Source organism: Trachemys scripta, chromosome 9 (genome assembly GCF_013100865.1).
Source record: "Trachemys scripta elegans isolate TJP31775 chromosome 9, CAS_Tse_1.0, whole genome shotgun sequence".
Taxonomy (NCBI): domain Eukaryota; kingdom Metazoa; phylum Chordata; order Testudines; family Emydidae; genus Trachemys; species Trachemys scripta.
Window position 1 is genome coordinate 22,274,851 of NC_048306.1, and position 12,691 is coordinate 22,287,541.

At 45.1% G+C, this 12,691-nt stretch overlaps 1 protein-coding gene across 2 annotated transcripts in view; it reads left to right on the top strand.

The window, feature by feature from the left end:
* The window catches only part of C9H8orf48 (chromosome 9 C8orf48 homolog), a 35,622-nt gene that overhangs the window by 8,541 nt on the left and 14,390 nt on the right, over positions 1 to 12,691 (top strand). For both annotated transcript variants that reach the window (XM_034781644.1, XM_034781642.1), the window contains exons 3-4: positions 2,041 to 2,300; positions 5,679 to 5,798. In XM_034781644.1, the coding sequence (XP_034637535.1) occupies positions 2,096 to 2,300; positions 5,679 to 5,798 (325 nt within the window). In that variant the 5' untranslated portion in view covers positions 2,041 to 2,095. The remainder of the gene's footprint in view (positions 1 to 2,040; positions 2,301 to 5,678; positions 5,799 to 12,691) is intronic.

Consider the following 12,691-nt stretch of genomic DNA (forward strand, 5'->3'; position numbering starts at 1 on the left):
AAAGACTTTGTTCACAGAATAAATCATTTTTAACATGCAAGTACCTGTTCTCAGAATCTTTAGCCTCAGATAAAGAAAAATAATGACTCTCTCTCTCCAAGGACCAATTGTTTTGTTAAATTATAATCTTTTTTCAATAAGAGGTTGAGCTGTATTTAAATAGAGATTGGCCTTTTTTTATTTGACTTGGGCATTTGAAGTTTGGAACTGATCTGTTTTACATGAATGAACGAACAAGAAATGCAAATTGGATCTAAAATGGATGGTAATTTTTATTGTTCAAGAAGTGTGGGATTAATATTTTATTAAACAACCTAAATTAAAGACTAGGGAAGGAAGAGTACCTGTAAGTACTTTATCATGTGAAGACATTTGTAGGCATACAAAAAACTCTGATCAGGCTGCTTCTAATTCTCTGTTTGCTGTGCTATAACAGTATCTAAATTGAGTAGAGCGTTTCCATGATTAGAATGGAGGAAATGGTTAAGACATAATCCTAATGGAAGAGGATAAAGTAAGCACATTTGATGCTTTAAAATGTATTAGTGACCAATTATGTATGTGAGTATTGTTTTCTTCCCACAGTTTGGGTTGGTTTTTTGTTTGTTCATTTTTTCTTTTCAGATTTGGAATAAATCCCCATTAATTTAAGTATATCAAGCAGTTGAAATCTTTGTTTTCTTTCCAGTTTTCAAAACAAAGCTGAGTAGTCCAAGGACGCTTTGTATTTCTGAGTGGCCAGTGAGAGGGATAAAAATCCACAGCAACAATTTCAATTTCTTGGTCATTTTTTCATATTCATATGAAAAATTTTTACCCACAATTTAGTGTAAATTCTTAACATTAATTCTTAATACCACAATTGCATGGTTTCTTTTTAAAGCCTTTTATGAAAGCTAAGCTATCAAAGGCAGTCATTGTAAAGGGGGATAGCCTGAATTCCTTACTTATGGTTACAACCTTGTTTACATCGAGTAGTACATTACTCCATATATTACACATAATAGTTCTATGAATAAGGTTGGTAAAATCTGGTTGTCTGTTTTTACTCAGGCAAATGTCCATTGACTTCAGTAAGTAAGGAATTCATAACTTGACCTCAGACTATTTGTAAATCTGTGAAAAGTATAAAAAAATAGAAATCTAGCTAATTTGACAAATTGTCTGGTTCTGCACTTTTTTAGAAATTAAATGATGTTACCTTATGGTAGTTTTGATATCAGTAGACTTCAAGTGTATACTTTAATCTTGTGTGAGCAACTACCATGATAAGCCACTTTTAGTACAGTTATGGCTAAAGTAATGATCTGTTCTTATCTGCAGTAGTAGGTTATAGGGTATGTACATCTGGAATGAAGTTAAAATAAAATCACTTAAATTTTGATATATTGCAAATTCATGAAATAACTATTTCAGACTCATATTTTGAGGTCAGGAGTGGTGCCAGAGTTTTTGCTGCCCTAGGTGGCAGTATTCCTCCTTGGCGGCAGCACTCCTTCTCTGAGCATTCGGCAGCGGGGGTTCTAATATATGGAGATATCCTATCTCCTAGAAGTGGAAGGGACCTTGAAAGGTCATAGAGTCCAGCCCCCTGCCTTCACTAGCAGGACCAAGTACTGATTTTGCCCCAGATCCCCAAGTGGCCCCTTCAAGGATTGAACTCACAACCCTGGGTTTAGCAGGCCAATGCTCCGCTCCTTCGGGGCACTTTGGTGGTGGGTCCTGGACCGAGTGAAGGACCCACCGCCGAATTTCCGCCGAAGACCTGGAGCGGAAGGAACCCCGCCTCCGAATTTCTGCTGAGGGTGTCAAAATGCCACCCCCCAAATCCTGCCACCCTAGGCAACTGCCTAGGGTCATCTAGTGGAAGTGCCGGCCCTGTTTGAGGTTGAACTATACCTTGCACACACACAAGTCTGTAACAGCTATTTGTAACTTGACTGAGTAAATTGCACTGTTGATTTACAGAGCAGTAGTCCAGGTGAATCTTTTTAAGAGCCATATGTTACCAAATCTGTTATGGGTTTTTCTTATTTTTAGTATTCTACTTTGGTGACCAGCTGGATTGAATACTCGGTGCTTTGAAGAGGAGTAGATGGAATCAGGCCAGAGTTGCAGCACTACTCTTTCAGACTATTTTGAGGATACATTTGAATCCTTCAGTGAGGAGGAGGAAGCCTGCAGGCAATACGAGAGTGAACCGTTTGAATCTTATTGTTCCACAGAGGAGTTGGAGTGGCCTGCTGCTGTGTTAGATATATCTGAAAGCGTATGGCAGTCAATAAGCCAGGATGATGAAGGTACGCAAGGTTTCTGTGCATTTGAGTCAGTCCTCCACCCAATTTTAAAATTACACAGAAGGGCACAAGTCAGCGAAAACAAAATAAAAATTACATCCAATTTTCTTGCTGTGCACAGCATCAGAAGCCTCAAAACATTGGCTTCCTCAGCCAGCTCTGTAATTTTGCTGAATCAAGACTTAATGGAGAGTATATGAGGAGGTATGATGTACCAAATTGAGTGTTTAGGTATGGAAGTCCTTATTCAATCTTACTGTGTGCTGGAGTTTATTGGTATGATAAACAGGTCTTAAAGATACCTTGACTGAATTCCCATTTCAGAAAAATAGCTGGACTGTAAAAATAAATAGTTTCCCCAAGGGAATTGTGGAAGGTCCATCACTAGGGACATTTAAAAGTAGACTGGAGAAAGACCTGAAAATGTACTGTTGTAACCATGTTGGTTCTATGATACGAGAGACAGGGTGGTTGAGATAATATATTTTATTGGACCAATTTCTGTTGGTGGAAGAGAGAAGTTTGAGCTATACAGAACTTATTGACCCAGAGAAGAGCTCTGTATAGCTCAAAAGCTTCTCTTCCACCATCAGAAGTTAGTCCAATAAAATATATTACATCACCCACCTTATCACTAAATATATATGTAACATTAACAAACCTACAGCAGGTAAGGGTAAAAGAAGCAGAGGGAGGAGGATAAAACAACTGACATAATAGGGGGTCTGCCTTCTTTGACATTTTGGTAGTGTTCCCCATCCTCCTGCAGCCTCTTTTTTCCCTTTTGTTTAGTCTGGGAGATACAGTGGTGACTTCAAGCCATTGATCAGCTGCTATTTTTAAACCTGTCACATTCTCTTGGTATAAGGGCTTGTCCACTCTAAGATAAATAATTTAGTTTTTAAAATGTGTTAGCTAAAGTGGTTTAACTAACATGTATTAAAAACTAATATAGACAGAGTAAGTTGCGTTTTAACTTGCGGTAGTTGTTTGTGTCATAACCCAGCCTCCCACTTTGGGGTCACGTTGGCCGGCTAACAAATGTTAAAATATAGTTAACCCTGCCTGAACTAGAATTTTAAAACCTCTTAGCTTAAAACATTAGCAAAAATATGCCTTTTATCCTAGTGCTCCTTATGGTATTTGTACACTGCAATAAAATACCCAGGGCACAGCCATGGCTGGCTTGGGTCAGCTGACTCAGGCTTGGGGGAAACTCAGGCTGCAAGGTTAAAAATGGCAGTGTAGATGTTCAAACTGGGGCTGAGGTTAGAGCCTGGGCTTTGAAATCCCTAGAGAGTGAGTCTCAGAGCCCAGGCTCCAACCCAAGCCCGACCAACTACACTACAATTTTTAGCCCTTTAAACTTGAGTCAGTTGATTTGGTCTCGGAGACTTGGGGTTTTTTATTGCAGTATAGCTGTATCCTTAGTGTCTTTCCTTCCCTCCCTGACCCAACAATACATTTGACCTTTCTCTCTATAAAAGAGACTAGCACTGCTACAGTTAAGGATCCAGCATAAAACTTATTTAGGCATGAAATCTTACTATAGGCCAGCTTCCACCCTTGGATTCACATGTCTTAAATGGAAATCTTGTGCACCCAAGGGCAGAATTTAGCCTTATAGATCAATGTGTCAAAGATTTGCATAATGAGATAATGTTTGCCTTGGTGACTTGTTCATGCCACATTATACAAGTGTCTTCTTCTAGCCTTAGTTCCATCTGTTTGGGGTCAGCTCTTCTAGTCCTTCCATCTGGGAAACACCCTAGTTCATATGGGGCATATTAAGGACTCATTTAATTGATTTCTTTGGCAGTTTTACAGCCAGCTGCCAGCCTGACACCATTCCTCCTCCTTTTTCAACCAGCCTTGGGACTAGATACGATGGACTTTAACATATCAGACAATTCTCTTAAATTTAGTGACTTGGTTCTGGATCTCTGTTTTCATAGTGCATACATTTTAACAAACTATTCCTTTTTCTGCAGAAGGTTTTAAGTGCTCTTTATACAGCCAGAACATCACATCTAGAGGAATAATCTAGTGCACAAAAGTAAAATATGGAAGAAATTGACTAGTTAAAGGAATACATATAAAAAGAGACAGCCTTTTCTTGTAAAGAATACTTGTTAAAGGGGGGGGGGGGAGAGAATCTGCAAGATTTGACTGTTCTCAGCCGTCCTGTACACTTGTTTTAGGGCAGGTCTATGCTTAAAACGCTGTATTGGCTACAGCTGTGCCGTTGTAGCGCTTTAATGAAGACACAGGAAAGAGCTCTCCCATCAGCACAGTTAATCCACTTCCCCAGGAGGCAATAGCTGTGTTGATGGGAGAAGCTCTCCCTCTGACATAGGACTGTCTACACCAAAGATTAAGTCGGTATAACTGTTGCGTAGGGGTGTGGATTTTCCAATGTAAGTCTGTACAGTAACTGCTCACTTAAAGTCATCCCAGTTAATGTTGTTTCATTGATCAGCAATTAGGGAACATGCTTGTTTAAAGTTGCGCAATGCTCCCTTATAACATTGTTTGGCAGCCACCTGCCTTGTCCACTGCTTGCAGGAAGAGCAGCCTGTTGCAGCTAGCTGGTGGGGGCTTGGAACCAGGGTGGACCTGCAGCCCCCTCCCCCCCCCAATCAGCTCCCTGCTCCCCTAAGTTCCCTGTGCAGCAGCCGCCCAGCAGGTTACCAATTGCCAGCAGTTCAGCTGTCCCTCTCCCCCCTGCCATATGCTGTTCCTGCCCTCTGCCTTGGAGCTGGTCCTGGGAGCCTCCTGCTTGCTGTGCAGGGGAGGGGGGCTAATATCAGCGTGTCTTTCCCCCCCTCCCCCCATCTCCTGTGCCTTATCTCCATGGGGGGAGGAGGGAGACGAGAAGAGATTGAAGTGTTCTCCTAGGATAAATGGACAAGTCAGATATCAGGAATGGCAATATACAAAAACCTGTATGAGAACACTTCAACCTCCCTGGACACACAATAGCAGATTTAAAGGTAGCCATCCTGCAGCAAAAAAACCTTCAGGATCAGACTTCAAAGAGAAACTGCTGAGCTTCAGTTCATTTGCAAATTTGACACCATCAGATCAGGATTAAACAAAGACTGAATGGCTAGCCAACTACAAAAGCAGTTTCTCCTCCTTTGGTGTTCACATCTCAACTGCTAGAAGAGGGCCTCATCCTTCCTGATTGAACTAACCGCTTTATCTCTAGACTGATTCTTGCCTCTGGAGATTTCCACTACATGCATCTGAGAAAGTGATTATTCACCCACGAAAGCTCATGCTCCAATACGTCTGTTAGTCTATAAGGTGCCACAGGACTCTGTTGCTTTTTACAGATCCAGACTAACACGGCTACCCCTCTGATACTTATTTTTATAGGTGATCACTCTGAGTTGTCAGACTCAGAAACGATAGAAAAAGAGTTGACTGGAAAATGGATCAGCCATCTCAAAAATAAAGATAGCATTAAGCAAGGCAAATCTATCATCACACACACAGGTGAGTTCAAAATCTGTATTAAAATCATTGCTTTTTAAATCTGAATCTCTCATATTTTAGTGCTCCTCCCTGGCCCCAACCTAGCCTGGCCCCCAACCTGCCACAGCCAGAGCAGCCCTAATTATGCTGAAGTCTGGACCTGCTGTGGCTGGGGAGCCCCTACCCCGGGCTGAACCTGAGGGTTCCTACCCCGGGCAGCCCTGACCCAGCCATGGCTGGGGCAGCGTGACGCGAACCCAGGTGGCTTGGCCCGCCCAGACCCAGACCCAGCCACGGCTGAGTTATCCTGGCCCAAATCTGAGCAGCCCAGCCTGGACCTCTTGCAGGGCACCCCTCCCCAAACCCAGCCCTGGCCTAGACCTGAAGTGGCTGGGGTGCCCCTCCCTGAACCTAGCCCTGGCCGGACCTGCGGGGACTAGGGGAGGGGCATCTATCCTGCAGCCTCAGGCCCAGAGCTGCCACGCTGGGTAGAGATGCCTCTCCTCTCCAGCCCAGGTGCTGCTGCTGGGAAAGAGGGTTGGTGATAGTGCTCTCTCCCCAGCGCACCTTCCTGCACCCCAAGCCTCTCATCCGTGGCCCCATCCCAGAGCCTGCACCCCAAGCCAGAGCCTTCACCCCCTGCACCCAACCCTCTGACTCAGCCCTGAGCCCTGTCCCACACTCTGAACCCCTCAGCCCCACCCTCACCACATGAATTTTTTTCTGTGCACTGATATGGAGGTGATGTGTCACACATCACCTCCATATTGCTGCACATAAAATTCATTCTGTACATGGGTGGGAAAAATTAGAGGGAACACTGGTCAGAGCTACTGTTATTTAATTTAAAACAAAATTATGAAACAAGGACTTTGCCAACAATTGAAGTAAAAGTGGATTTTCTTGAGTGAACGAACTCAAGTTTTTGGGTCATCCCTAAGTCCTTGATCCAACAATCAGATCTCAGCCAAGTGAAGTCCTATGGTATCTGGGTCCACAACTCTTTAATCCCTCTTCACCATAAAGAACCAAAAACTGCACCACACACAAGTGGTGAGGGGAAGGGGCCCTGAGCCCAAACCCCTTTAAAAAAAAAAAACAATCACACTTAAGCATGTGGCCAGTAGCCACACAGTTGTGAGTCAGAATTCCTGACTCCCAGTCTGTAGTTCTGGCTGTTCTATTACAGAGCTCAGAAATGCCATACAAGACAGTGTGATGGGGTGTATCTAGCCTACGACACTTGGTGTAGAATGCAGGTAATGATAGGGATGTGCTAAAAGGTCCAGATAAGGAGGAACAGATGATGAAACCCTCATGGCGAATGTGGAAACAGAAGCTCCTGAAGTGGATGCTGGAGAGCCAGCAGCAGCAAGTGGCCCAACGACAACAGCAGCAGGCCCAGCAGATAACCACCCAGCAACAGTTCCAGATGGCCCAGCAACAGCAGCTGGTCCGGGAGCTGGCCGCTCAACACCAGGCACGGAAGGAGTGCCTGGTGCAACAGATGGCAACACTGCTGCAATTGACCAGGCCACCTAGACTTGCCCTGGCAGGACCAGAGGCAGGGGATTTCTTGGTGGGGTACTGGTGCAACTCAGCCAGATGGGCCCAGTGATGATCCAGAGGCATTCCTGGTCATTTGAGCGGGTTAGCACTGCCACCCAATGGCTGTGGAGCACTGGGAAACCCTGGTGGCTCCATATTTGACTGGCCTAGCACAGTTTGCCTACTGTAACTTGGATTCTCATGAGGTACTGGATAACCCTAAAGTGAAGGCAATCATCCTGGGCCACACTGCCATTAGCCTCAACTCCTACTGACAGCTGTTCTGCCAGGAACCTGACCTCAGACAGTGTTTCAGTGCCTTCAGGACTATTGCTGGAGATGGCTCAACCCAGAGAAGTTGACTTGGGCCCAAGTGATGGAGGTGGTAGCCTTGGAGCAATTCACCCAGATCCTCCTCATTGGGGGGGGGGGGGGGGGGGGGGGGAGAAGAGAAAAAAGAGTGGGTGCAATGTCACAACCTGGCAAAATTTGCAGAGGTGGTATTCTTGATGGAGGACTAACAGCAGAACCCTAAACCAGGGAACCCCGGGAGGCAGGGGCCAGACTGCCAATAGAGGGAAGCATAGGCCCAAAATGGAGAGGCCCCAGAACAAGCCAGGGCTGCAGCCGACCAACTCATGACAGAAGCCGAACCACACATCCGCCCTTCTGTGAGAGAGTCCCATCAGGTGGTCTTGGGGTACTGAGACCTGACCCGTGCATGGGAATACCCAAAAGCCCATGCTATGAGTGTAGTCAGAGGGGCACTTCCAGTGTGATTGCTGTTTTATGGACTGCAGCCATAGCCAGGCGTGGGTGAATAGCACCCTGGTGACAGCCCCTCATCGATTCAGGATGCAGTCAGATACTGGTCTGGGCTAACCTGGCGAAGTCCCTGGACCTGCTGGGGACTCCTGTCCACCTGCAGTACGTCCACGGGGATGTATGACCATGCTTGACTGCCAGGTTGCGCCTTAAGGCAGGCTGCCTCGGTGAAGTATGCTGGGTTGGCTTAGCCCCAGCACTGTGTGCCCAGTGATCCTGGGAAATGACTGGCATGGTTCAGAGAAGTCCTGCATGAGTGGGAAAACCAAATCTAGAGGAAGGGAACCCTGGGCCAGCAAAGAGGGGACTTCTGGGCCCTGAAGACCCGGATGAAGATCCCCCAAACACCAGTATAATGCCCCACATTGGATGAAGCTGGACAGGAATGCTGGCAGTTGATAGGAACTTCCTAAGGGAGCAGAGGAAAGACGCGACCCTAAGGCCTTGAAACAAGTCAGACCCTGAAGAGGAGGGGGGCATGCACCAACGGCTACCCTAGGGGACACATTTTGAGGTCCATAACCATCTTTGCTGGCTGACCAAGGATCCTCAAGCACGAGAGAACCTCCGATAATTGCTGGTCCTCTGGAGATTCCAACAAGTCCTGTTACGGCTGGCCCATTCAGTGCCCTGGGGTGGGCATGTGGGGTGAGAAAAAGCCTTGCAAAGGGTGGCTGTGATTAGGGTTCCAAAGAAGCCACACTGAGATTGCTCAATTAAGGCAAACTGTAAAGAATGGGACAGACAATCCCCAAAATTGGTGATTATTCTAATACTTGGATTTACCAAGCCAGCAACAAAACAGCTTCTACAATACCTTACTGGTAGCACAGAAGCCAAAACAGTTTCCTTAAAGCAACCCAGCCTTGGGCTTCCACCCAGACAGCCAAGTCTAGTACGATAAGGATTATTGAAAATCTTGATCATATAAAAAGTTCTACCAATCCTAAAGGATCAGACACATTACCTCCCAGGTTAAATATTTCAGATCTTACCCAAATATACACTTACAGCCAATTCTTATTAGCTAAACTAAAATGTATTAAAAGAGAAAAGTGTATTGGTTAGAAGATTATACATGCAGAAATTAATACAGTACTTAGGTTAGTTTCATAGTAGATATGGTGAGCTTTAGAATTGCTAAGGAGTCCTTTTTAGAATTAGTTCATCAGGTTATAGTTCAGTGTCCAAATATTCACTATCAGGGCTGTGAATTAAGCTTAAGTAGATCTGAGATGAAAGAATCAGGTCCCAAAAGCCCTTTATACATTTACTGGGCATCCTCTTGACCCATGCAGTCCTTGGGTGAACAATAAGCTTTTGAAGTAACCTTCTATTTCCTAAGCATCACCAGTAATTAGCTACATGGATTAACATAAGGCAATTGCCTCTCTCTGCCATTTGCAGGTGATTTGCTATATATTCAAAGAAATCGAGATGGTGATATCACTATATTTACAGTTCATTTAAATGTTTATCTTCTTTTAATCTCTGAATTAAGAGAATATAGCAATAGACAGGAGCTGTTGGATTACATTCTAACAATATATATGTAAACACAATGCCACAAACATTATCAATATGTCTCTAAAGGTTGAATCTAAGTCAATTAGCAAATTGCTTAACCCTTTATGGCCCTGTGTCATAATTGCACTTCAATTCTGACCTGGCATGCACAGGAGGTGCGAGACTTGTGTCTTGTGCCCATAGTGTCAGCAAGCAGGCCTGAGGGGGATACTAGGGGCACCTCTGATCCCACTCCCAGTCGCAATGCCGTTGAGAGAATTGGTATGGACTTGGTGGGATCCTCGGAGAAAGGCAGGTCAGAGTTCTGTTACATACTTGTAGTTGTGGACTATGCAACCCAGTACCCCGAGGCTGTCCCACTACGTGCGACCACAGCCCCCACCATACCCACTCAGCACCTCAAGATCTTTGCCAGGGTTTGGGTACCCTGGGAGATACTAACAGACCAGGAAACAAATGTGTTGTCTAAAATGATGGCAGAATTGTGCCACCTATCAAACATCTGAGCCCTCAAAACAGTGAGCCACCCACAAACCAATGGCCTGGTAGAGAGGTTCAACAGAACCCTGAAGGCCATGCTCAAGAAATTTGTGGATGATGACCCATGGCAGTGGGGTCCTCCAGGCCTCTATGTGATTCTCCTCATTTGACCTCCTTTATGGGAGACAGCCCAGGGGGATCTTGGACCTGCTCTGAGAGACCTGGGAGAAGTCCAGGGTCATGGGGTCGGTCCCCTATATCTTATAAATTCAGGAATGTCTCCAGGGTTCACACTGGAAAATTTACTTCAGGCACAATGAACCCAAGAAGTTAAGTACAATCGGGGGACCAAGCTGTGGACCTTCGAGTCCAGGAACAGGGTTCTATTCTTATTGCCATTTTCAGAGTCCAAGTTACTTGCCAAGTGGCAGAGACTGTTTGAAGTAGTTCAGAGGGTGGGACCAGTGGATTAAGAGATCTGGCTAGTGATATGGTGGAGGGATCTCTGGATATATCATGTTAAGCTCCTGAAAGTGTAGAAGGCCTGAGAAGGCCTGCTGATCACCCCTTTCCCTCACAAGCCCAAGCTGGGACCACTATATTGGGAAAGACCTTGACCAGAGCAACAGCTACAATTACAACAGCTGGCCCAGGCCTTCGCCACCGTGTTGTCACCCCCCACCCACCCCAACCCGCCCACGGCAGATGGATGTAACCCAGCCACCATATAGCCACCAGCCCAGGGAAGAAGGTCTGAGACTACCACTGTCTGCTTCCCAAAAGATGTGGGAAGTGGTCTGGAAGGAGCTTAAGGTGATGCTTGCTCTGGGAGTCCTGGAGTGAAAGCCCAATGGGACAGTGAGGTTCTGCATAGACTTCAGAAGGGTCAAAGCCATCTCACATTTCAATGTCTACCTGATGCCATAGATAGATGAGCTGCTGGAATGGCTGGGAAGTGCCTTTTTTTTTTTTAAATCAATAATAGGGTTGACCAAGGGATACTCACCCTCTGACCCGGGAAAGACGAGAACCTTCCCTACATGGTTCAGCTCATACCAATTAGTCACCATGCTGTTTGAACTGCATGGGGCCACAGCCACATTCTAATGGCTGATGGGTTGACTGCTGCACCCACACAACTGGTATGCAGGAACCATTCCTGTTTCATCTGGATTTTTCAAAACCCTTCATCCTCCAGACGGACACCCCAGAAGTCGGAGTTGGGACAGTACAGTCACAGGAGCTGGATAGGGAGGAACATCCCATGCTTTGCTTAAGCCAGAGACTGTTCCCCTGGGAGACTAAATATTCAATGATTGAGAAGGCCTTGGCGGTGAAGTGGACATTCAAGGCCCTGAGGTATTATCTGATAGGGAGCCCTTTTCACCTGGTTACTGACCATGCACCCCTCTGGTGGATCACCACCATGTAGGACACGAATGCCCAGTTTACGCAGTGGTACCTCTCCCTTCAACCCTACGAGTTCATTGTACAACATCATCCAGGCAGGGCCCATGCTAATGAACACTTCTCCCAGGTGGGAGGAGAGGATGAAAAGGGAGGGCCCCCGCCGGGTCCTATCCTGAGGGGAAGGGTGTGTGACAGGGTGTATCTACCTTGCAAAAGACAGTCACAAATACGGACAGTTTTGTGGATCATGTCTCGTCAGTAGGAGAGAGGCACTAAGGATTTATCTGGGGAATCCCTCTAAGACCACTGTTTTTAAAATAAGTCAGAATCATAATTCTCATTTAGAAAGATCTTTATACTCCCGGGCCCACTAATTTGTGCTCATTTAAGGAGTGATAAGTAATGATATAGCATTAAGGAAATCTTTCACCTCTGATTTTTTTCCCCCCCCTCAGGGTTAGGGATTGTCAGGTTTAATCCTTTACATCCATAATTGTATTTATCACCAGTGCAATGAAGGAAAATGAAGGGAGGCAGGGGTGAGGGGAGAGAGAGTTTCATATGATGTGGTCTACAAATGTCTATTCCTCTTGGAGTTAATAAATGCTATAGTCTGTAGCCATAAGAGCCTCTTATTGTTTTATCTACTTGGAGACTACCTTGATTACTTCTTAATTGTTTTTATACATAATTGAAGATGAGCTCATCTGGTACTAGACTGCTGTATAATTAATGTCCCATCAGTAAACTTAGTGAAATTCTATCAGTATACACATTGAAATATTATTCAAGTAGTGCAGCAAAAATTTTCCAAATCTTACTAGTGACATTGTTAGATATGAATATGCCTGCCTATGGGAATACCCTGAAATAGCCTTTTATGTTTTAAGTTGTAATTTTTCTTCTTTCAGGTTCCAGATAAAACCAGGATATTTGCTTTAAGAAAATAAGAAAGCTTCTCTTTATTATTCTTTCCTACCTCCTTAGACTGTTTTATTGAGTACATGCACTTCAGAAGTGACTGTATGCTAATTATCAGGGCCGGTGCAAGGAAGTTTCACGCCCTAAGTGAAACTTCCACCTTGCGCCCCACCCCCCAGCCCTGTGGTAACTCCCTGCCCCCC